We start from the raw sequence: 26,674 nt of genomic DNA on the forward strand, positions 1-26,674 counted from the left end.
TAAGGAGTGTATAAATATTTTATTTTTATTATGCTTTTTATTTTTCACTTTTGCAACACTGTGTGTATGTGTCTGTCTACTTCACGTTGTTAACTATTAATAATCTGCAACTCTCTCCCCTCTGCAGATCGACAGATGAGATCCTAGCCGTCTTCATATCCATTGCATTTGTGGTGGACGCTTGTAAAGGCTTGGCCAAAAGTGAGTCCATGGGAATAATTGTGTTGTTAGTATGTTTGCCCTCTTTCTCCTTTTCTGTTCCTCTTGTCAATGTTATTCACCACCACTCATTCATAGTCATAGAGCTCTACAGCACAGAAACGGGCCCTTCAGCCCATCTAGTACATACTCAACTGTTAATTACTGAAGAGTAAGTGAAACATTTTTGCTTCACTGAATCATGGAGTGATTTGTGGAAATATGGGATTCCATTTTTGTCTCTTGTGCTTGTCACGGGGAGATCCAGTTTGCCTCATGTCCTCGTTTTTGCCTTGTGGCTCAGTGCCATTTCAGATAGTTACCATGTTCACTTCATTTGTTGCAACTGACTCCCCTTGCATTGCCCATGCTTTAGAGCATTGTATAAAATATTCTAAGTGTTGCTTTAACTACTATTTTCCAGTGCTGGAATTGACGCGAGGGAAATGACACTATCTTGGTTTAATGTCTTGGCATACATAAAGAAGTGTTGGCCTTTATGGTGGTGAATTCAGGATCCTGGAGTGGGATAGTGCTACCAACAGAAGGCTCATTCCCACAGTGACTTGATGAAGAACATCAAATGTACAGCAAGAGCTTTAGAATCAGAGAAAATTAATGATATTTGGTCAAGAGAGGCTAGCGTAACAAACTTCTACAGATGTCAGTGATATTAAACCCGATTCTGATTCTAAGTGCCACCTTCCAGAACCAGATTAGTAGACCAAGATGTCACATCTTTTCATGTACATGTCCAAATACTGTTAGAGGATTGTAGAGGTAGAAACGTTTACCACAAATCACGTAGCAAATTCCAGACCCCACTGAGAGCCATCAGCACTGCAACCCCCCCCACCCCCAAATACTTCTCCAAGGTGGTGTCTCAAGAAGATGGCATCCATCACTAAGGACCCTCACCACCAAGGACATGCCCTCTTCTCATTGCTATCATCAGGAAGCCTAATGATGCACACTCAACAGCTTCTTCCTCTCTGCCATCAGATTTCTGAACAGTCCATGAAACAAATAAACTTTTCTTGGGCTTCCAGCCAGGAACAGGTATCAATTTTAACCAATATTTTGATGACAAACTGCCATCTTTATCAGGGATGATGCCTAGGCACGTTAAGTCCGTTGGTATATATACCCCAGACATCCTTCCCTCCTGATTGCTTCATCCTCATTCAACCAGGTTTCCACAGTCCCACCTTGTTTAGAATCGAATTCCAGTGCTAACTTAGAGCGAGACCCTTGTCTTTGTTAAAATTCTTTCCCCCTAGTTTTATTTCACTAGTTTCCTTCACCAGACGGTCCCAAGACCCACTGGCACGGCATAACAGTTTTTGTGCCTTTGAAGTCAATCCTATGGCCAATGTGAGCGCAATGTTCCACTACTGCTGATTTCTCCAGGTAACCCAAACAGATACACCTCCTGTGCTCCTTGAGGCAGGTTTCCACCATGTGTCTGGCTGATATACGCTGCTTTGCTTTACAGGGAATCCTGTAACCACCAGCTGCCCTGAGTCCCAGGCCATCTTTGACCCACATAAACTGCGATTTGAGCTTGCTTATGGACTTGTAGTTGTATTAATCCAGCACTTCTTCAGGATCCTGGTGATCCTTCCAGAAACCCTAGAAATATAGGGAAGACAGGTGGTAGTGAAGGTTTCCTGTTCTTTTCCGTCAGCCCTTTTAAGGGCCTGATTGATTTCCTTTACCTTCCAACTATTCTGTACGAATGTTGAGCTCAATTGTCTTATTGTGGGTTTCCATGTCGGAGTGTACTATACGGTTTCTGTCATGTTAGAACCCACTCACACAGACATGTACCTCAACAATAACAGCCACCGTCATGCCTCCCAATGTAGAATGGTTCTTTCTACTTTGAATAACTGTGCGAAAACTATTTCAGACACGGAGGGTCTCCACGAGGAAGTAATGGCTGCAAGGTGAAGGAAATCAATTGGGCCATTAAAAGGGCTGACAGAAAAATCAGGAAACCTAATAACGAGGAGGAACCCATTGCTACCACCTGTCTTCCCTATACTTCCACGGTTTTTGGAAGGATCACCAGGATCCTGAAGAAATACCGGATTAATACCATCCACAAAATCTTAAGGAAGCTCAAATCACAGTTTATGGAAGTCAAAGGTGATCTGGGACTCAGAGTGACTGGTGTTTACAGTATTCCCTTATAATGTGGAGTAGCATGTATTGGCCAGCTACATGGTAAAAACCCGTATCATGGAGCGCAGGAGGTATATCTTCTTGGGTTACCCGGAGAAATCGGCGGTAGCAGAACGTATCATTCACAATGACCATAGGATTGACTTTGATGGCACAAAACTATTGTGCTGCACCAATGGGTTTTTGGACCACCTGGTGAAGGAAGCAATTGAAATAAAACTAGAGGATAATAGTTTTAACAAAGATGAAGGTCTCACTCTAGGTACTGGAATTCGATTACAAACAAGGTGAGAGAACAGAAACCTGATTGGATGAGGACTAACCAGTCAGGAGGGATGGATAAGGGGGGTATATATACCATCGGACTAGACATGCCTAGGCATCATCCTTGATGAAGATAACAAAACTTGTCATCGAAACGTCGGTTATAATCGATAACTGTATCCAACTGGAAGCCCGAGGAGAGTTTATTTGTCATATATGCTTGGAAAGCAATAGATCCTTTTTCCAGAACGCTACCTCCCCGATTTGCTTTCTTGTTGGACTATTCATTTACTTTGTATATATAATACTGTAGCTTATAGTAACTTTTTATGTATTGTACTGTACTGCTGTTGCAAAGCAACAAATTTCACAACGTGTACCAGTGTTAATAAACCTGATTCTGACTCTGGTCTTTTGTCCTCAGTATTTCGCTCAGGACTAAACCTTCAGACTGGTGATTCACTAATGCTGGGTCCTAATTATTACCCACACGTCTGTCACTGTCACTTTATCTTTTCGCTCTACCCACGACGCAGCTTCGCGCCACACTATTGCCTCTCAGAAGCATGGGTGCGTTATTTTCTCTTGGGTAGAAAGCACCCAAGAGTGGAATATTCTCACCTCCTGAAAGGATTTTCTAATTTCCCTCTCAGTCCTGTGTGGAAAAGCCTCCCTTCTCAAGAGGGGGGTTACCTCAGCCACAGGGGCCAAGCATCAGTATGTTGCAGTCGTTTTCTTGTCTGCCTTGCTAATGTTGGCTGAGGGTCAGTGACCATCTGTTTTCCTGGCACCTCTTCTCCTGACCATCCCTTCTTGAATGATGCGGCTGTCCGCTTGAACCCAAACCAAAGATGTTCTCCTCATTAGACATCAAAACTCTATTTTCCTCTTCCTTGCCTTCCATGCACACTTCAAAGTGCATATTTAAGCCTTTGCTGTCCAAATCTTTTGTTTTATTTAGAGGTACAGTGCAGAACACGCCCTTCCAGCCCAATGAGCAGGACTGCCCAGCAACCCACTTGTTTAACCCTAGCCCAATCACAGGACAATTTACAATGACCAATTAATCTACTTAACCTGTATGTCTTTGGACTGTGGGAGGAAATTGGAGCAACCGGAGGAAATCCTTGCACTCATTGGAAGGACATACAAACTTCTTGCAGATAGAGCTGGAATCTGAGTCCCTAACTCCGCTCTGAGCTGTAATAGCACTGCGCTAACCACTACACGACTGTGATGCCCCAATCAATCTTCACGGAAGGAAATATCCTTCAGTGAGAAATAATGCATTGGCATCTATTTATAGCGGGGTGTGTATGTGTGTGTGTGTGTGTGTGTGTGTGTGTGTGTGTAGTAGGCAGTGAGGAATCTATTGGGAGAACCTTGTGATTTTAATGTGCCTTTCTATTGCTTAGTTTTTCAGGATAATTACTTCTGCCATAACATCCCTGGAGAGAACGGAACACTTGGTTTCAAGTTTAGTGCCAACCATTCACTCAATACGACAGACCCTGACTCTGGGGCTCACCCCTGTGGCCGGGACAGCGCTGTCCTAAGTCTCTTCCTGATGCTCGGTACCCTGTGGCTGGGGTATACCTTGTTCCAGTTCAAGAAGAGGTAAGTTCCAAGGGCAAACTAATGATCCTCGGCCTGCTGAAATCCTCCAGTGGCTTGTTCCTTTGCTCTAGATTCCAGTATCCACAGGTCTCTTGTGTCTCATAAACGCCAGCTGATTTCATGGTATGGATAACGGCTTCCTTAATGTGGTGTCACTTATTTATCCCCTCCACTGAGCCAAGGCTGTTCTCCAGGCCAGGATGTCTGAGCCTTTCCTGTGTTGCCTTATTGCCAGGGTTACTGCCCTGGTCAGGAAAAAGCCACTACTTCTTTGTTTAAAATGGTCATTTTTTTGATAAATTGTAAAAGTACTATGATTTGGATGTGAACGTATTATTTGAGTTTTCTATGAAGAACTATATCTGGCTGACTTGATAAAATCGAAGATCAAAATCAATTATTATATGTACTACATATAGCGAATGTCACCATAACCCATCCTGAGATTCATTTTCTTCTAGGCATTCACAGTAGAACAAAGAAATACCATAGAATCAATGAAAAACTACACACAAAGACTGACGAATGACTAATGTGCAAAAGAAGACAAACTGGGCAAATACAAATAAATAGATAGACAAGTAATAACACTAAGAATATGAATTGTAGAGTCCTTGAAAATGAGTCTATAGGTTGTTGAATCAATTCTATGTTGAGTTGAGTGAAGTTATTCATGCTGTTCAAGCACCTGGTGGTTTGAAGTGTAATAACTTTTCCTGAATCTGATAGTGTGGGTCCTGTGCTATCTTCCTGTTGGCAGCAGTGAGAAGAGTGCATGGCCTTGATGGTCAGAGTGAAAATGAACTTCCAGTAATTTTATGATGGTCTGGAGCATTATTTCCTTATTTCCTTGAGCATTCTCAGCCAGTGTGACACTTGCCGTGACCTCACACACTGCTCTCAACCTTTCTTCCCCAGACAGATCGTTCTTGGATAATAAACAAGGTGACTTCTGCTCCTTTGTCTTATGGTCTTATTAAACCATTCCTTTTTTTAAATTTTTGATGTTCTGAAATGAATTTTGTCCGTAAGTCAGAAAATACACGGATGGTAACCACACCTCCACAGTATGGCTCATTCATTTATTATTGTCACATGTACAATGTCACATGTACTGTACTTTATGCCATCCATGCAGATCATTTCAATGTAAGAACATTGTGATAGTACAGGGGGAAAAGCACTAACAGAATGCAGAATAAGTTGTTGCAGTTACAGAGAAAGTGCAAGCAGGCAATAAAGATGCAAGATCCTATCGAGGTAGACCAGTTAGATTGAGTAATTAAGAGTTTCTTTATCTTTAAATGGGTGGTGGGGTAAAGATGCATCTCTATGAAAGGAGGTGTAAGATGCTCCTTCCCTCCACTAGCCTGCAGGTTACCCTTGGGCAACTACTTTCCTTTACGGAAAGGAATAAACAGCTGACGTTTTGGGCCGAGGCCCTTCATCAGGATAATCTTCTGTCAATTCTGAGTTGCAACTTCTAATGGCTGCCTGAAGTTTTTCGAATGCCTTCAGGCAGTCCATATTTCTAACATTCACCATATTGACTACTTCAATTCAGTCAGATTAAGTCGGGCACAATAACTGCTTGATGGGGTGCCACGGTAGTGTAGCGGTTAGTGTGATGCTGTTACAGCTCTGGGTGTTACTTATTGCTATATTTATACTCTTCTTGGTTGGTGCAACTGTAACGAAAACCAATTTCCCTCAGGATCAATAAAGTATGACTATGACTACGTTAGAGTTCGGAGATAAATTCTGGTGCAATCTGGAATGAGGTTGTATATTATTCCCATGACTGTGTGGGTTTCCTCCCACATTCCAAAGACATAACGCTAAGTGTGTTCATTGGTCATTGTAAATTGTCCTGTGAGTAGGCTAGTGTTGAGTAGGTGAGCTGCTGTCTTAGCTTGCTGGGCCGGAAGGGCCTTTTCCCTGCTGTATCTCTAAATCAAATAAAGTACAGTGCCTTGAAAAAGTATTCAGCCTCACAACTATTTTCACATTTTACTGTCTCATTTTCTAAATTGAAAATATATTGAAGTAGAATTTTTTGAGGTAATCTACAAAGCATTGTGCGTCATGTCAAATCAAAAGAAAAAAAATCAAAAATCTGTCAATTTAAAAATTAAAAACCAAAATTGTGAGGCTGAAAAAGTATTCATCCTCTTTGTAATTGCTATGCTACCTTTCCTCGTACCTATCAACTCGCCCAATTTGTTGATGTAGAAAATTGAAGGATCTCCTGAATAAATACCCTCTCTCTAAGGTCCAACCGTATGGTCAATTTTCAACAGACCAAACCAAAATAAAGATAAGAGCAAAGACTAGTCAGGGAAATAATAATAGAGAAGCACAAATCTGGGGAAGGGTACAAAACCAACTCCAAACCACCAATTGTACTTTAGAGCTCAGTACAGCCCTTCATGAAAAACTGGAAGAAAATGTGAAACTACAGCCACACTGTCTGCACCCCTGAAGTTAGTTGCTGCAGGAGAATGGCACTTTATAAGAGACTCTACTGTGATACCAGCAGTCACTCTGAGCGAGCTGCAGAAGCCGGTGGCTGTAACTGGAGATGAGGTTCAGAGCTCCACAATCTCGGAGGCCTTGAACAAAAATGGCATTTGTGGGACAGTGGTAAGGAAGAAGCCTTGGCTTAAAAAAGAACATGTCCTTGCCCATAAAGACTTTGCAAAGCATTACTTAGAAGTTACTGTAAAGATGTGGAAGAAGGTCTTATGGTTGGATGAGACAAAAGTGGAATGTTTAGTTCTCGGCCCTAAGTGGTATGTGTGGTGTCAATCTGATTCTGTGCATCAGCCAGGTGACACCGTCCCTACATGGGAAGACAAATGCTGCTAAATGCAGAGTGATCCTAGATAGAAACCTGCTAGCCTCTGTCAGAAAACTTAACCTGGGGTGGAAGCTTGGCCTTCAGCAGGACACCGGCCCAAAGCACACAACCAGTGTAACCACGGAGTGGCTTCAAATGAAGAAATCTGATTTCCATGAGTGGCTCAGTCAGGGTCCTGACCTTAACCCAATTGAACACCTCTGGCAAGACCTCAAGATTGCTATTCACTGCCACTCTCCAACTAACCTGGCACAGCTTGAGCAATTTTGCAAGGAGGAATGGGCAAATCTTGCTTCATTACATTGTGCAAAGCAAATAAAGACATGTTCAAAAAGACTATTGGCTGTAATAACTGCAAGAGTTGGTTCAACTAAGTTCTGTGCAAAGTGGGCTGAATACTTTAGAACTGCTGACATTTCAGTTATTGAATTTTTAGATTTTCATGCTTTACAATTTTCCCTGCTTTTTCGGGGGGGGGGGAGGGGAAGGAGCATGTGATTCACATATAAAAATTCTCAGTTAAATTGATCAAAATCTTTGGTTGTTATACTCATTTAAGTGGAAGAAAGGGTTGGGGGTTAAATACTTTCACAAGGCACTGTAAGTCCGTTACTAGCTCACCCTCGTGCTGGATTGTATGCCATTTCACTGGTAAACTCTCAAATGGAATTAGGCTAAACTTGATTCCTTTGACCCTCTCACTTTTCTTAAAAAAGTAGTATGGCGTGTGTGATTTTTTTCCCCCCCAGTCCAAGGGAGTAAGAATTTGGATCAATTTCCAAAGTTTTGTATACTTTCACACTCCTTATCTGAGAAAGGATGTGCTGACATGGGAGAGGGTTCAAAGGAGGATCACAAAAATGATTCCAGCATTGAAAGGCTTGTCAAATGAGGAGCGTTTGATGGCTCTGGAACTGTACTCACTGGAATTCAGAAGAATGATGGGTGGGGGGGAGCTCATTGAAACCCATTGAATGTTGAAAGGCTTCAACAGAGTGGATGTGGAGAGGATGTTTTTTATGGTGTGAGAGTCTAGGACCAGAGAGAACAGCCTCAGAATAGAGGGACATCCATTTAGAACAAAGATAAAGAGGAATTTCTTTAGCCAGTGAATGGTGAATTTGTGGAGTTCGTTGCCACAGGCGGGTGTGGAGGCCAAGTGGTTGTGTATGTTTAAAGCAGAAGTTAATAGCTTCTTGATTAATCAGGGTATGAAGGGATATGGGGAGAAGGCAGCAGATTGGCGTGGTGAGGGAAATATATCAACTATGTTGAAACGATGGGTCAATGGGTCACATGGCCTAATTCTGCTCCTATATCTAATGGTCTTACCATTCCTGGGAGTTGTCACTATCTTTGCACCACTGATTTCTTCTGTTTCGTTGCTTGACTTGTTATAATTTTGGTGAGACTTCATTCCTCATTATTAGGCTCTGCGGAATTTACACGATGCCCTCTGTCAGTAGTGACGCAAAGAAATTCATTTCATGGTTTGCTATGTCAGCCTAAATCTCTGGAGAGAAACTTTCAGAAACTATAATCAAGGACAGAATTAACAATCGGTCTTCATTACAGTTGTGTGTGGATTGATTGGGAGAAGGCAGCATGAATTTGTTAAAGGAAAATAGTGTTTATCTAATGTTATAGAGTTTTATAATGAAGTCTGGTGCAGTTAATGTGGTAATATAAACTATTAAAGGTTTTTAGATAAGGTGCTTGGTTAGAAAATTGGCTGAGTGATCTGACACAAGCACGAATGATTGTTTTTCTTGTGACTGGATGTCCAGCAGTATACGTAAATACAAAATGCTGAAAACACTCAGCAGACCAGGCAGCATCTGTGGAGGGAGAGAAATGGCTGATGCTATGAGTTGAAGCCTCCCCATCCAACAAAACTTCTGGGACTTGAGAAGTTCATTCTATTTCTCATTCCACACATCTCCACTATTTGTATTTTTGTTTGTTTTTCAGATATTGAATACATCCGGTATTCTTCTGGGGTCTGGTACCAGGACTACTGTTTTCACTAATTTATATTACCGGCTTGGGTCTAGGTGATTAAGGCTACTCTGTCCAAAAGGCGACAAAACAAAACCTGGAATTAGAGGTGCTGTGAGATGAATGGTAGGTTCTCACAGAAGAATGGAGGCAGGCTGGTGGACTAGGCAGACACAAGGCAGATGAAAGTTAACACAAACTTTCAAACTGTTCAAATTTCCCAGGAAGGTTGAGAGGAGGTTGGAGGGGACAAAAAAAGGATTCAAGAACAGAGATCTCAAAGTTCAGAAATAAATTTGTCTGCTTCCTCTTTAAATACCTCCCATGAGCTAGACTCGAGGGGACGGGGGGAGAAGGAGAGAGGGGTGGGTTTTTGATTACATTGGCTGCATTCCCAAGGCAGTTGGAAGTGTAGATGGAGTCCATGGAGGGATAGGCTGACTTTCATGGTAGACTGGATATGAAAGAAATGGTTGGTTCACTTGTCTGAATAGCGGTAGAGAAGAAGCTATTCTTAAGCCTGGTTGTCTGTAAACCTTCTGAGATTCCTCTGTTTCTGTTGAGGGTTAGAACATAGAACAGTCCCGCAGAACAACAGCCCCTTTGGCCCACGATTATGCGCCAAATCTATTGAATTAGTTATCAAATGGCTAGCTAATCCCTTCTGTCTGTACAATGTCCATATCCTTCTACAGTTCTCACATTCATGTGCCTACCCAAACATCCCTTAAAAGTCCCTAAATGTATCTGCCTTTACCACCTCTCCAGGTGCATTCGAGGTACCACCACTCTCTGTATTTAAAAAAAAAAATGACCCTCACATCTTCTTTGAAATTACCCCCTCTCACCTTAAATGCATGCGCTCTAGTAATAGGCATTTCAACACTGGAAAGGGTATTGTCCGTCTACCCTATCTAGCTTATAAGCCTCTATCAGATCTCCCCTCAGACATTACCACTCCAAAGAAAACAACCATGTGAGACCTTGTCAAAGGCCTTGCTGAAGTCCATGTAGACAACATCCACTGCCTTACCTTCAACTTTTTTGCTAACTTCTTCAAAAAACACTATAAGATTACGAACAAACTCTTCTTGGGCTTCCTGCCAGGTACAGATATTGATCATAACTGACGTTTTGATGACAAACTCTGCCATCATTTTCAGGGATGCTGCCTGGGCATGTCTAGTCCAGTGGTATTTATACCCCCCCCCCACCCCCCGTAGTCTTTTCCTCCCTTCTGGTTAGTCCTCATTCATCAGGTTGCTGCTCTCCCACCTTGTTTACAACGAATTCCATTTCTTACTAAAGGGGCCCAAAACTGCGCATAATACTCCAAGTGAGGTGTCACCAGTGCTTTGTAAAGTCTCAACATTACATCTTTGCCTTGATATTCTAGTCCTCTTGAAATGAATGCCAACATCAAATTTGCCGCCTTCTCCACAGACTCAACCTGCAAATTAACCTTCAGAGAATCCTGCACAAGAGCTGGCAAGTCACTTTTTGCCTCAGATTTTTTTATCTATCTCCCCCTCCCTCTCCCCCTCCCTCTCCCCCTCCCTCTCCCCCTCCCTCTCCCCCTCCCTCTCCCCCTCCCTCTCCCCCTCCCCTCCCCCTCTCCCCCTTCCCCTCTCCCCCTTCCCCTCTCCCCCTTCCCCCTTCCCCTTTCCCCTTTCCCCCTTCCCCTTTCCCCCTTCCCCTTTCCCCCTTCCCCCCTCCCCCTTCCCCCCTCCCCCCTCCCCCCTTCCCCCCTCCCCCCTCCCCCCTTCCCCCTCCCCCCTTCCCCCTCCCCCCTTCCCCCTCTCCCCCCTTCCCCCTCTCCCTCCCCCCTTCCCCCTCTCCCTCCCCCCTCTCTCTATGTGGTTAAGAAGGCATACGGTGTATTGGTCTTCATCAACCGTGAGACTGAGTTCAAGAACTGAGAGGTAATGATACAGCTGCATAGGATCCTGGTCAGACCCCGCTTGGAGTACTGTGCTCAGTTCTGACTACCTCATGACAGGAAGGGTATGGAAACTGTAGAAAGGGTGCAGAGGATGTTGTCTGGATTGGGGAACATGCCTTATGAGAATAAGTTGAGTGAACTTAGCCTTTTCTCCTTGGAGCGACGGAGGATGAGAGGTGACCTGATAGAGGTGTATAAGGTAATGAGGGGCATTGATCGTGTAGATAGTCAGAGGCTTTTTCCCAGGGCTGAAATGGCTAACACGAGAGGGCATAGCTTTAAGGTGCTTGGAAGTAGGTACAGAGGAGATGTCAGGGGTAAGTTTTTTACACAGAGAGTGATGAGTGCATCGAATGGGCTGCCGGCAATGGTGGTGGAGGCGGATACGATATGGTCTTTTAAGAGGCTCCTGGATAAGTACATGGTGTTTAGAAAAATAGAGAGCTATAGGTAACCCTAGGTAATTTCTAAATTAAGTACATGTTCAGTACAGCATTGTGGGCCAAAGGGCCTGTATTGTGCTGTAGGTTTTCTATGTTCTATGTTCTGTCATCGCTTCAAGTCTATCCAGCTGAGTATTGGACATCTGAGTGCTGGGGAGAGATGTACATACATGATCTCTGCTAAAAATCTCATATTTTATTCAAAATACAGATGATGTGGAAGACATAACTCTATTGGGAAAACTGGTATTTTTCTCCACTAACTGATCCCTTGGGTGCATTTTAGTTTTCATTTTAGTTAGTTTTATTTTGTGGGCATGCTCTGTAGGTTTCAGGTATGCTATGTTGATGCCGGAAGTGTGGCGACTCTTGCAGGCTGCCCCCAGCCCATACTTCGGACTGTGTTTGTCGTTGCTACAATATGTTTCAATTTTTCCATTGTAGGCTTCCATTGATCAGGTTGGATCATGGATATTGTGTCCTGCCTGTCTAGTTATGCAAGCCAGGACAGTACGATATGGAGAGCAGCTGTTGCCCTTCTCTACTCATCTGATAAACCCAAATGAACAGCAGAGACTGATTCAGTTTGGCACTAGCAGCATCACAGAAGTTGCCAGTCAGCGGTGAACTCAACGGTGAACTTAGGGACTCCAGCTCCGGACTTTTCCCTCAGGGTTTACTCCCACAGCTTTCCCCAAGAGTGGGTATAGTCACAAGGCTGCGTAGGTTTGAGATCAGACTTTTCCTTTTCCTCCTTCTTCATGCCCAAAGCGACTGGTTTTAAGGTGCCAGTAAGCCACTTCTCCTGTCTGTGGAAATGGTTCTGTCGGACTTAGTAGCTAAACCACACTTGAAGGTCAGGAGCTGCACTTGGTTGTCAGAGGCTATTTGAGGCGCACACCATTGGCAGCATTTAATAGGTAGTGGGAGCTTGTCCCTGCTGCCAGTCCCAGCTATAACAAACTTAAGGAACCTGTGGATGTGATTCCACATGCATGTGACAAATAAAGCCTGTGTCCATTTAGGACATAGTAGCGAAGTGGCTACTGAACTAATTACAAGGTTTGTGGATCCCTGATCCAGAGACATAAGCACTGAACACAGTAGGAGCAAGAGTAGACGACCTGGCCTTTCAAGCCTGCCTGAACTTTCAATATGATCATCTCTGATCTGCCCCAAGCCTTCAACTGATCCCCCATTGCTCTGAATTCCCTGATCATTCAACCATTTGCCTGCTTCCTCTTTAACTACCTCCCATGATCCTAGACCAGGTGTGCCCAATCTTATTTTTATACGATGGACCAATACCATTCAGCAAGGGATTCATGGACTCCAGGTTGGGAACCCTTTACCTAATCTCTAGGGGACTGGGAGAGAATGACCAGGGTGGGAGGGTTTTTGATTTATAAACACAAGAAAGTCTGCAAATGCTGGAAATCCAAAGTAACACACAAAAGGTGCTGGAGGAACTCAGCAGGTCAGGCAGCATCTATAGGAAGAGGTACAGTCAACGTTATACTTCCTCCCTCACCACTATTCAGGGACCCAAACAGTCCTTCTAGATGAGGCGACACTTCACCTGTGAGTCGGCTGGTGTGATATACTGTGTCAAGTGCTCCCGGGGCAGCCTTCTGTATATTGGCGAGACCTGACGCAGACTGGGAGACGGTTTCGCTGAACACCTATGCTCTGTCTGCCAGAGAAAGCAGGATCTCCCAGTGGCCACACATTTTAATTCCACGTCCCATTCTCATTTTGATATGTCAATCAATAGCCTCCTCTACTGTCGAGATGAAGCCACACTCAGGTTGGAGGAACAACACCTTATATTCTGTCTGGGTAGCCTCCCGCCTGATGGCATGAACATTGATTTCTCTAACTTCCACTGATGCCCCTCCTCCCCTTCTTACCCCATCCCCTATTTTATTTATTTATTCATTTATTATTCCCCCCCCCACCTTTTTTCTCTCTCTCTTTCCCTCTCACAATCACTCCTTGCCTGCTCTCCATCTTCCTCTGGTGCTCCCCTCCCGCTTTCTTTCTCCCATGCCTCCAGCTTTGTCTCCCTTCAGCCAATCAACTTTCCAGCTCTTAGCTTCATCCCTCCCCCTCTTCTCTTCTCCTATCATTTTAGATCTCCCCCTCCCCCTCCCAGTTTCAAATCTCTGACTATTTCTTCTTTCAGTCAGTCCTGATGAACGGTCTTGGCCCAAAACGTCGACTGTACCTCTACCTCTTCTTATAGATGCTGCCTGACCTGCAGTGTTCTACCAGCATTTTGTGTGTGTTGCTTGAATTTCCAGCATCTGCAGATTTCCTCATGGTTACCTGAATAAAAAGGTTGGGGGAGGGGAACGAGGTTAGCTGGAAGGAGATGAGGGAAGCCAGGTGAAAAATGAAGGGCTAGAGAAGGAATCTGATAGGAGAGGAGAATGGAGCATGGGAGAAAGGGAAGGAGGAGGCGACCCAGGGGAAGGGATTGGCTGGTGAGAATAGGTAGAAAGCCAGAGTGGGGAAGAGTGGGGTGGGATGGATTTCTTTTACCGGAAGGAGAAATCGATGTTCACGCTGTCAGATTGGGGGCTACCCAGGCAGAACGTAAGGTGTTGCTCCTCCAACCTGAGTGTGGCCTCATCTTGGCACAAAATGTTTTTGATTATGCTGGCTGCTTTTCCAAGGCAGTTGGAAGTGTAGACAGAATCCATGGAAGGAGATAGTGACTTTCATGGTAGACTGGGCATGAAAGAGGTGCTTGGTTCAGTAGTCTGAATCGCAGTAGGGAAGGAGTTGTTCTTCAGCCTGGTCATTTGTAACCTTTTGGAGTTTTCTTTATTTCCATTTAGGGTTCAGGAACTGAAGATGCCAATCTTGGGGCAAGATGTGAAGCTGGTTTCTAGAAAAATTTAAAGGCATTCTCGCTGTGTTATAACAAATTAAACTGTAATTGTTGTAAACACTTACGCAGTTGGTTGGTGGTCAATTGCAGGCAACAAGGTCAAGTGACTTGGTAATTGTTTTATTATCATCACATATACAATGTGATGTTTGTGCATCATTAGGACAGACACATTAAGCACATCGAGGTAGTACAAAAGGGAGGAATCAAAACAGAATGCAAGGGAGGTCTACTTAGGAGTCTGTACCAGCCAAAATCCCCCACCGGAGTCCATCTTGTTTAGCTGTATTTGCCATGTCTCCCTCTTTCTCACTACTGCCATTGGACAGAAGGTGCAGGAGTCTTGGGTCCTTCGCCACCAGGTTCAGGAACAGTGTTGCCTTACAACCATCAGCCCTCTGGACCGACGTGGATGGCCTCACTTGCATAAGCACTGAACTGATTGTGTAACCTGTAGACCCACTTTCAGGGACTCTGCCATTGTTGTGTATGGTTTATCATGGTTGTTAATGGTATAGATACTTCAATAATAAATTTACCTGGAAGAGTAGGAATTTCAGTACTGAGGAGAAATTGAGGTTGTCTTTAGCATGTCCTTAGGGTGTGTTGATTGTTAGCACAAACATGCTAGATGCTTCAATGAACATGTGATAAATAAATAAATCTGAATCTGACTGGTTTCTAACCCAGAGGGCAAGATTTAGACTGTAAGATATAGGAGCAGAATTAGCCCATTTGGCCCATCGAGTCTGCTCTGACATTTCATCATGGCTGATCCAATTTTCTTCTCAGTCCCAATCTCCTGAATTCTCCCCATATCCCTTCATGCACTGACCAATCAAATCTATCAACCGCGGCCTTAAAGACTTGGCCTCCACAGCTGCCTGTGACAAAGAATTCCACAGATTCATCACTCTCTGCTAAAGAAATCCCTCCTCATCTCCATTCTAAAAAGTCGCCCCAATATTCTGAGGCTGTGTCCTCTGGTCTTAGAGTCTCCCACCATAAGAAACATTCTCTCCACATCCACTCTGTCAGGACCTTATAATCTGACGAAGGGTCTCGGCCTGAAACGTTGACTGTACCTCTTCCTAGAGATGCTGCCTGGGCTGTGTGTTCACCAGCAACTTTGATGTGTGTTGCTTGAATTTCCAGCATCTGCAGAATTCCTGTTGTTCAAGGACTCTCAAGTCCCTTTGCGCCTCAGTTTTGTGTATTTTCTCTCCATATAGAAAATAGTCAACCTTTTCATTTCTCTACCAAACTTCCCGACAGTGTGTTCCATCTGCCATTTCATTGTCCATTCTCCTAATCTGTCTAAGTCCTTCTGTAGCCCCTCTACTTCCTCAAATGACCTGCCCCTACCTATCTTAATATTGTCTGCAAACTTTGCAACAAAGTCATCAATTCCATAATCCAAATCATTGACATGTAATGTAAAAAGAATCAGTCCTAACAAAGACTCCTGTGGAACACCACAAGTCACAGGCAGCCAGTCAGAAAAGGCTCCCTTTATTCCCACTCTGTCTTCTGCCAATCAGCCACCGCTTTATCCATGCTAGAACCTTTCCTGTAATACCATGGCCTCATATCTTGTTAAGCAGCCTCTTGTGTGGCACCTTGTCAAAGGCCTTCTGAAAATCAAAGCACACAACATCAACCAATTCTCCTTTGTCTCTCCTGTTTATTACTACTTCAAAGAATTCCAACAGATTTGTTAGGGAAGGTTTTCCCTTGAGGAAACATGTTGACTATGCTGTATTTTATCATGTGCCTCCAAATACCTTGAAAGATGATCCTTAATAATTGACTCCAACAATCCTCCCAACCACGAAGGTCAGACTAACTGGCCTGTAATTTTCTTTCTTCTGCTCCTCTCCCTCTTGAAGAGTGAAGTGACATTTACAGTTTTCCAGTCCTCCAGAACCATTCCAGAATTTAGTGATTCTTGAAAGATCATTGCTAATGCCTCTACAATCACTTCAGGCACCTCTTTCAGAACTCGGGTGTACACCACCTGGTCCGGGTGACTTTCAGTTTCACAAGAACCTTCTATCAGTTAGAAACATAGAAAACCTACAGCACAATACAGGCCCTTCGGCCCTCAAAGCTGTGCCAAACATGTCCTTACCTTAGAAATTACCTCGGCTTACCCATAGCCCTCTATTTTTCTGAGCTCCATGTACCTATTAAGGAGTCTCTTAAAAGACCCTATCATTTCTGCCTCCACCACTGCCGATGGCAACCCATTCCATGCACTCACCACTCTCTGTGCAAATAAAGAAACAAACAAACAAACAAACAAACAAATAAATAAATAAATCAACCCACCAACCAACCAGAAAGCAGAATCTCCCAGTGGCCACACATTTTAATTCCACATCCCATTCCCATTCTGACATGTCTATCTACGGCCTCCTCTACTGTAAAGATGAAGCCACACTCAGGTTGGAGGAACAACACCTTATATTCCGTCTGGGTAGCCTCCAACCTGATGGCATGAACATCGACTTCTCTAACTTCCGCTAATGCCCCACCTCCCCCTCGTACCCCATCTGTTACTTATTTTTATACACACATTCTTTCTCTCACTCTCCTTTTTCTCCCTCTGTCCTTCTGAATATACCCCTTGCCCATCCTCTGGGTCTCACCCCCTGTCTTTCTTCCCGGACCTCCTGTTCCATGATCCTCTCGTATCCCTTTTGCCTATCACCTGTCCAGCTCTTGACTCCATCCCTCCCCCTCCTGTCTTCTATCATTTTGGATCTCCCCCTCCCCCTCCAACTTTCAAATCCCTTACTCACTCTTCCTTCAGTTAGTCCTGATGAAGGGTCTCGGCCTGAAACGTCGACTGCACCTCTTCCTAGAGATGCTGCCTGTCCTGCTGCGTTCACCAGCAACTTTTATGTGTGTTGCAACCAACCATGACATCTCCTCTGTACCTACTTCCATGCACCTCAAAATTATGCCCTCTTGTGCTGGCCATTTCAGCCCTGGGAAAAAGCCTCTGCTATCCACACGATCAATGCCTCTCTTCATCTTGTACACCTCTGAAGTAACTTCACACACTTTATGCCCCCTGACACCTGGAACTTCCACCATCCTGCTAGTGTCTTCCACAGTGAAGCCTAACGCAAAATACTTATTCAAATTTGTCTGCTGTTTTGTGGCCCCCTATTTAATAAGAGCCAGAGTGGATGTAAGGAAACAACACAGTGGATTATGAACAGGATTACACAGTTGGGAGAAGATTCAGTGGAACATTTCAACTGAGAATTGAATAAATACTTCCAAAGGGAGGAATTGTTAATTTAACAACAGGAGAGAGAACTCAGTTTGGACAATTCTACCCAAAAACAGTCAGGAATAGCAACCATATGTTCTGAAGATTCTATCGTAAGCTTTGTTTGATTCTGTTGTTCTCCTGACTCTCACTTGAGCCCCTTTTTGTCATCTAACTTCTTGGCTCAGAAGCCACCCTGATGCAAAAACCTGAAAACACATATCACCTCAAGTTCCATCCTGCCTTGACAAGGCGACTGAACAATCCCCTAGTAGCATAAGATGGACTCTAGAGCTCACAGTCGACCTTGTTGTACCTTATCTGCCTGCACTGCACTTTCTCTGTAACGACAGTGCATTATTCTGTATTCTGTTACAGTTTTTTCCTTGTACACCTCTATACACATTGTAATGAAATGATTGGTATGGATCGAAGGTGAGTTTATTGTCATCAGAACAGGTGCACTGAAAGACTTGCCTGCAGCTGCTTCACAGGCACATGGTGTCATGTAAAATATATCTCAGTACGTGTGACAGTAATGAACTAACTCCCATCCCCATTCCACCACTTAGTTGATTTGTGCAGAGTTTGACACTGAACATGTTATCGCCTCGGTTGAGGATTGAACACCGGAGAGTCTAGGGAAAGTTGTACATGCAAGCTAAAATGAAGACTGTTAATAGTCTCTTATGCTATTCAAGTACAGATGAAGTGGAAGGCAATAACTCTTCTATCAATTGCGAAAACTGGTCCTTTATTCACCAACTCATGCCTTGGGTCTATTTTAGTTGTGTAGGAGCAATGGATATATTTATTGTCTGTATTGTATTTGTGACGCGCAGTCTTACTCTGGGTTAAAGTAACGTGTCACGTGGGTTTGGGCAGAGGTTAGCGGGCAGTGCACTGCGTTGTGTAGTGGTTAAAATAAATGAATTTAATCACCTGTTTTGGCTGCATAGAGAGGGGGTGAGTAGGGAGCGTATATTTTTCATCTTTGACTGCTCATTCTTGTTTGAATTTGATCAAATTATGCTTATCTTTGTTTCACATGAAATACGGAGAGTTGAATAATTTTATTGCCAATTTGTAATAAAGGATGAAAATGCACTGTTTGGGAATTCAGTTAATTGGAAGTGCATCATACAATACTCCCTCTCTTCACCTCTCAGTGACATTTATTTTTCAAGTAGTTGCTACAGATAATTCTAGTTTATGGGCATGCTATGTTGGTTGTGGGCAAATGTTGGCATCGGAAGCGTGGGGGCACTTGTGAGCTGCCCCCAGCATAATCCTCAGACTGTGTGGGTCATTGATGCAAAACGATGCATTTCACTGTGTGTTTCACAGTGCACGTGACAAATAAATGTAAACTTTTCAACAATTCTGGTTAGATGCATTGTGTGACGAGAAGATATCAGCCCAGATAAAGCAATTAAACTTTGTCATCTGATCTACAGCAGATTCTGTTTCCATGCTGGCGTTGGACAGCTTACCTGGCCCACTGCAGGTTGTGCTTCAGGTTACTGGTACTGCCTTGTATTCTGTAAGGAACCGTACAGGAAATCCGCTCAAAGGAAAGAAAGCCTCAAGTGTTTGAGACATACGAGTTTTGAAGGTGGAACCTAGGGTAAAACATAATAAATTGCATGGAGAACTGAAGGGTCAAGTAGCACCTGTGGAGACTAAAGCACGGTTGACATTTTTTGGTCGTGGCCCTACATCAGGAGAGAAAGAAGAGGGGGAAGGTAGCCGGTATTGGAAGTGAGAAAGACAGCAGCCTGCTGATGCTGGAATCTGGAGTAGTGCACAAAATACTGGAGGATCTTGAGGGGTTCAGGCAGTATCTGTAAAGAGAAGTGGATAGTTGACATTTTGGGTTGAGACCCTCCATCTGCACTTTATCTTGACTGTCCATTTTCCCTCTAGAATTGCTACCTAACACTTTTTTTAAAAAAATTACCTGATTCTCTATGAAAGCTAATGTAATGTAAAAGCAAAAGAACAAAGCAAAAACTAATGGGAAGATAGAGGATTAAGAAGCTTTTATAAATCTGCAGAAAGCAACTAAATGAATCACTGGGGAGAAAGATGAAATATAAAAGTAAATTAGCAAACAATTCAAGGTGGATAGAAAAAGCTTTGCTACCTGGGAGTCTACTGGAGTCATGTACTGTGTCCAGTGCTTCCGGTGCGGCTTCCCATTTATCGGTGACACCCGAAGTAGATTGGAAGATTGTTTTGCCGAGCACCTACACTCTGTCCTCCAGAGGAAGCAGGATCTCCCGGTGGCCACCCATTTTAATTGCACTTCCCATTCCCATTCCGATATTTCAATCAATGGCCTCCCCTTTCCTCTCTCACCTTATCTCCTTGCCTGCCCATCCCCACGCAGCTGTGGAAGCCAAGTCTTTAAGGCAGCGGTTGATAGATTTGATTGGTCAGTGCAGGAAGGGATACGGGGAGAATTCAGGAGATTGGGATTGAGAAGAAAATTGGATCAGCCATGATGAAATGGCAGGGCAGACTCGATGGGCCAAGTGGGCTAATTCTGCTCCTACATCTTACAGTCTAAATCTTGCCCTCTGGGTTAGAAACCAGTCAGATTCAGATTTATTTATTTATCACATGTTCATTGAAGCATCTAGCATGTTTGTGCTAACAATCAACACACCCTAAGGACATGCTAAAGACAATCTCAATTTCTCCTCAGTACTTAAATTCCTACTCTTCCAGGTAAATTTATTATTGATGTATCGATCCCTATGTTGCTCTTCCCATCTTTTCTTTCTTCCATGGCCTTCTGTTCTCTCCTATCGGACTCCCCCCTTCTCCAACCCTGTATCTCTTTCACCAATCAAATTACCATTTCTTTACTTCATCCCTCCCCCTCCCAGTTTCACCTATCACCTTGTGTTTTTCTCTCTCCCCTCCCCCACCTTTTAAATCTACTCCTCATCTGTAGATTTTCTCTTGTTTATAAAAGGATTCTTTTCTGGTTGGCTGCCAGTGCTATTGGGACAGTTTCTTTTTGTGCTGTATCAGTGATTTATATGAAGCAATAGATGGTGTTGTTGTCAAGTTTGCAGATGATACAAAGTTTGGTGGAGGGGCAGGTGGTGTTGAGGAAACAGGTAGGATGCAGAAGGATTTGGACAGATGGGGAGAATGGGCAAGAAAGTGGCAAATGAAATATAATGTTGGAAAATGCATGGTCATGCACTTTGGTAGAAGAAATAAATGTGCAGACTATTTTCTAAATGGGGTGAAATCAAAAAATCTGAGATGAAAAGGGACTTGGGAGTCCTTGTGCAGATGACACTTACGGTTAACTTGCAGGTAGAGACAGTGGTGAGTAAGGCAAATGCAATGTTAGAATTCATTTCAAGAGGCCTAGAATACAAGAGCAGGGATGTGATGCTGAGGCTTCATGAGGCACTGGTGAGGCCTCACCTTGAGTATTGTGAACAGTTCTGGTCCCTTGTCTAAGAATAGATGTGCTGGCATTGGAGAGGGTTCAGAGGAGTTTCATAATGATGATTCTGAGAAAGAAAGGGCAATCTTATGAGGGGAGTTTAATGACCCTGGGCCTGTACTTGCTGGAATTTAGAAGGATGAGGGGGAATCTCATTGAAACCTTTCTCATGTTGAAAGGCCTTGACAGAGTGGATGTGGAAATGATGTTTCCCATGGGGGGAGCATCTAGGACAATAGGGCACAGCCTCAAGATAGAGGGGCCATCCATTTAAAACAGATGCAGAAAAATTTCTTTAGTCAGAGGGTGGCAAATTTGTGAAATTTGTTACCGCAGGCAGCTATGGAGACCAGGTCATTGGGTGTATTTAAGGTGGAGAGCGATAGGTTCTTGATTGGCTACAACATCAAAGGTTGTGGGGAGAAGGCTGGGAAGTGGGGCTGAGGAGGGGAGGAAAAAGAGGAATCAGCCATGATGGACTGGTGGAGCAGACTCTATGCCGATTGGCCTAGTTCTGTTTCTATATCTTATTATATTGTCTAAACATTGAGGGGAGAGGAGTGAGACAGGCCGGTAACGAATAGGTATACTGTACTGTGAAGAGATTTTGAAGAAGAATGGCAGGATGGGGACCCAATGCAGTTGTCTCACTTGTTCTCTTCCCTCCAATTTTTTCCTTGTCTCAACAAATGCTGGTTGATCCAAGTTTGTTAGCACCAAATATTTATTTGGGTGGCGAGATGGAAATGTGTCTCTACCAAAGGAGGTGTAAGGCACTCTTTCTCTCTGCTAGCCTGCAGGACACCCTTGGGCAAAGTGTAGCACCTGCTTAGCCCCAGGTCAGGGTCACATGAAGTCATGGGAGCAGCTGGTGCAAATCACAAGTCCTGGTATTGCGACCACTGACTTGACAATGGCTGGGATCACCTGTCTTGAATAGACACTGCCAGAAGAATGCAATGGCAAACCACTTCTGTCGAGAACAATCATGGTCACGATCGCCTATGTCATTGGGCAAAGCACATGATGTGATGAAATATTTATTTTGTAAATAGTACTAAAACAATGGAATCTTATCTGTTTTGGTTCTATTGTCTAATGTTGATTGTCCGGTTGATTCACAGAGTGCTCAAATTGTGGTCTATAAATGCTTTGAGTTTTCTTTTAAATGTGCAATATGCATTTCTTTACCATTTGGTTTAATTTTGAAAGTTTTATTTTCATTACAGCCCTTTCCTGCATGCCCGGGTCCGAGAAACTCTATCAGATTGTGCCTTGCCAATATCGGTGTTGGTATTTTCATTTGTGGGATCATACCTTTTTAGAGATATCAAGGGTATGTTTATTCTTTTACTTCATTAAACTTTGTGTTGTTTTAGCTTTGCTCTGGGGTTTATTGAAGCTTTGCCTTTCTATTGGGTCACTTTCCTTTCCTATAACATTGCTCGGCTGTCATTATTCCCTCCACTTTCCATAAGACATAGTTTAATACTTCCATTCAATATCAGAGAATCTATACAATATACAACCTGAAATTCTTACTCTTCACAAGCATCCTCAAAACAGAAGAAAAGCCCCCAAAGAATGAATGACAGAAAAATCAAGAACACCAAATCCCCCTGCCTCCCTCCCACAAATTATTCTAGCATAAAGCATCAGCATTCCTACTACCCAACATACAAGCAAAAACACAGTCCCCAAAGAGAGACCATGATCTACAGTCCGTCAAAAACTGACTGTTCACATTTCGACATCCCACCAATGCTCTCTTACTAATAAGGGAGAGACAGATATCGCTCTTTCCACTGTGATAAGGAGGAAAGCAATTGCTAGTTTGATGTTACAGTCAGTATGAAGCATTGTTTCTTTTATTTCAAGTTCCCTGACTCGAGAATCAGCAAATTGATTGATTACTGAGTGCAGGGTCTTCTGATAGGCACACTCACTGCCTTCGATGTTCCGGCTCCCGCTGCACTTCAGTGTGCGACACCGGCAAGAATTTGTGTCCATTGGGCCTTGTCGGCGCCTGACATCAGGCCGGACTTGGAGCTCTGAGACCGGGGACACGTCGTTATGCAGGACTACAGTCCTTTAGTGCTGCTGCAGATCAAAGATCCCGGTAGACTTCAGCAACCCTGAAAAAGAAAATAGAGACATTAAAATTGGAAGATTTCAACTGTTTCGCTGATGAGTAGGGAGAATTCACCCTCTGGCGCAGTCTTTAGCTTCGCCCAACAATAGGAGTAGAATTAGCCCATTGGGTCTATTCTATTATTTCGTCATGGCTAATTTGTTATCCCTTTCAACCCTATTCTCCTCCTTTCTCACTATAACCTTTGACACCCTTACTAATCAAGAATTTGTGAACGTCTGCTTTAAATATACTCAATGACTTGGCCACCACAGCCATCTATGTCATTGAGTTCTTCAGATTCATCACCCTCTGGCTAAAGAAATTCCTCCTCACATTTTTTCTAAAGGGACATCCTTGTATTTTGAGGGTATTCCCTCTGGTCCCAGACTCCCCCAATGTAGGAAACATTCTTCTCCACATCCAGCCTAAAAAGGCCAGGGGTTGCCAGCCTGGGATCCACGGACCCCTTGCTTAATGGTTTTGGCCAATGGCACAGAAAAAGGTTGGGAACCCTTGATAAGAACATATGAAATAGGAGCAGGAGTAGGCTATCTGGCCCATTGAACCTGTTCCGCCATTCAATAAGATCATGGCTGATCTGGCCATGGATTCATCTCCATCTACTTGCCTTTTCCCCATATCTCACCTAATCTAGGCCTTTCAATATTCAGTAGGTCTCAATGTGATTGTCCCCCCCCTCATTCTTCTAAACTCCAACATGTATTGGCCCTGAGTCATCAAACGCTCCTCATACTTTAACCTTTTCATTCCTGGGATCATTCTTGTGAACCTCCGCTGGACCCTCTCCAATGCCAGCAAGTCCTTTCTTAGTTATATGGCCCTAAACTGCTCACCGTAGCCCATGTGTGGTCTGACAAATGCCTTCTAAAGTCTCATTAATTTCATTATCCAAAACTTGCCACAGGACTCTTCTATTTTGTCAATAGTCATTATAACTGTGCCTTGAAGGTAGGTGTCTTGGATGAGATTATATCAAGTAGATATTGCTAGTTTAGCTCTTGGGTAAATGAACACAAGTGGCTGTATTTTAAGGATGACGTGTTGTGTGTGGGAATGTTTAGATAATGGTCCTTTGATGCTGTTCCGAAATCCACTATGATCAGAGGTAATTGGCCATCATGTTCTCTTTCCCAGCCAATCCCCAAAAATCTAATCTAGAATATAGTTAATGAATAAGCCTACTAAGTAAAGAAATTTCTTATCTCGATTCTAAGTAGATGCCCTCTCATGTTGACCCCTATTAATCTCTACAGCTAGAGAAAGTAGCCTGCCAACCTACCTATCCATTCTTCCCTAAATGTTGTATGTCTTGAAGAAATCCCCTTTCGTTCTTATGACCTTGTGTGTGGACCAATTGTGTAAATCTAATAGGAGGTCCAGCCTCATACATCTATGATGGACTGATTCCAAGGGTACAAGGACATCAAGCCAACGGCCGAAATGAGGTCTTGTAAAATTGTCGTACAGTATTACTCCCCTGCATTAGTTGCTTACTGTTCCTTCAAGTTTACCTTTTGTTTCTTGGTCAGACTACCCTGATCGCTCTTAGAACCAACATTTATTAAATTCTAACCGGTTCAAAGATACTGCTCTTGCCAAAGCTTTTTTTTTTTTTGCACACTATCTGTCACCATTTTGCTGTCTCATTAACTTATTTATATTTTGTTCCTCTCCCTGTTATTTCAACCATTGTGGGTTGTGCTTTGCCCTATCATTAAATTGTGAAAGTGTTTAAAGCTGATTCTTATGGAAATTCTTCACAATTTTGATAGAGCTGTTTATTCCTTATGTTTTGCCTTAATATCTGTTTTCCCTAATATATTTCCGACTTCCAAGTTCTTAATTTAACTAATGACCTTGTGTACAAAATCTGTAAGGAAGTATTTCGTAATAGAACCTTTAACTGTGACAGTTAATAGAGAAAGTGACCAATAGAACAGAACGTTACTAATAGGAAATAGCACGAGAGATTTGAGTGGACAAGGCCTTACTGTCTACAGTTAGTAAGAACGTCAGATAATGTCATAGTGCTTCAGCCCATCTTCTTAATGCTGCACTATAATCCTGCCCAATCCCATCAATATGCACTTGGACTATAGCCATCCACACTCCTCCCATCCATGTATTTACCCAAACTTCTCTTAGATGTTGATACTGAACCCATATCCTCCACTTCTATTGGCAGCTCATTCCACACTCTCACCACCCTCTACGTGAAGAAGTTTCCCCCAGGTTCCCCTTATGTATTACACCTTACACACTTAACCTAAGTTCCAGTCTCCTCCAACCTCAGTGGCAAATGCCTGCTTGCATTTCCCTATTTTAGATTATGAAGACACGCAGTCCTCTTTTGTTGTCATTTAATAATGCATGCATTAAGAAATGATACATTATTTCCTCCGGTGTGATATCACAAAACACAGGACAAACCAAGACTAAAAAAACTGACAAAACCACATAATTATAGCATATAGTTACAACAGTGCAGATACCATAACTTGATGAAGAAGTCCGTGAGCACAGTAAAGTTCAAAGTTTCTCAAATGTCCCACATCTCACGCAAACGGGAGAAGGAAGAACTCTCCCTGCCATGCCGACCACAATCCGACTCTGAGTCAAATCCCCTCAGTCAAATCTTCCCTCGTTGTCCTATACTCCAATCTCATTGAAAGTTGCAAATCCTCACAGGGTTCAAGCAGGTGGATGTTTCCTTTGGCTGTGGAGATGAGCCCAGGCGTAATGGTCTTAACAGTCTGACACTGAGTTAGGCATTTTGGACCAAAATAGAGAGAAACTTACTAAATTCAGAAGACTTGAATCTCTGGAATTCGCTCTGAGATTCTGGCATTGTGTTCACTCAAAGCAGAGATCTATAGATTTCTGGATATTAATTGAGTGTAATTACTGGAGTTAGCTGAGTGACAGGGAAGGAGGGGAGTGTAGGAGCATGATTCCAAGCTGGAATATTAACCAGGAAAACTGGCAAAGCATGCTCGAACGGCAGGATGATCTATGCTATTTAATCCTTCTGACAATATAAATGTGTTGCTTTCACCAGTTCCTTTACTTATCATCAAATTAGATTTGTCAAACACTATTTCCTTCTAGTAAGATCACCATGACACTGTCTAAGGGCCTTGTTATCATTTCCCAAATAACATGATTCCTAAAAAAAATAAACACGAGATTCTTCAGATGCTGGAAATCCAGAGCAACTCATACAACATGCTGGATGAACTCAATAGGTCAGGCAGCAACTGTGGAGATGAATAAACAGTGGAAATTTCAGACTGCAACCCTTGGTCAGGACTGGAAAGGAAGGAGGAAGGAGCAGAATGAGGTGGTCAGGCGAGGGAAAG

The 26,674-nt window shown here is 43.3% G+C and overlaps 1 protein-coding gene across 15 annotated transcripts in view; it reads left to right on the forward strand.

Moving 5' to 3' along the window:
* slc4a11 (solute carrier family 4 member 11) overlaps positions 1–26,674 on the forward strand; it is a 316,800-nt gene that overhangs the window by 268,323 nt on the left and 21,803 nt on the right. For all 15 annotated transcript variants that reach the window (XM_072256724.1, XM_072256731.1, XM_072256719.1 and 12 more), the window contains 3 exons: positions 128–201; positions 4,065–4,266; positions 22,390–22,496. In XM_072256724.1, the coding sequence (XP_072112825.1) occupies positions 128–201; positions 4,065–4,266; positions 22,390–22,496 (383 nt within the window). The remainder of the gene's footprint in view (positions 1–127; positions 202–4,064; positions 4,267–22,389; positions 22,497–26,674) is intronic.

The sequence above is a fragment of the Mobula birostris genome, chromosome 4, assembly GCF_030028105.1.
Source record: "Mobula birostris isolate sMobBir1 chromosome 4, sMobBir1.hap1, whole genome shotgun sequence".
NCBI lineage: Eukaryota > Metazoa > Chordata > Chondrichthyes > Myliobatiformes > Myliobatidae > Mobula > Mobula birostris.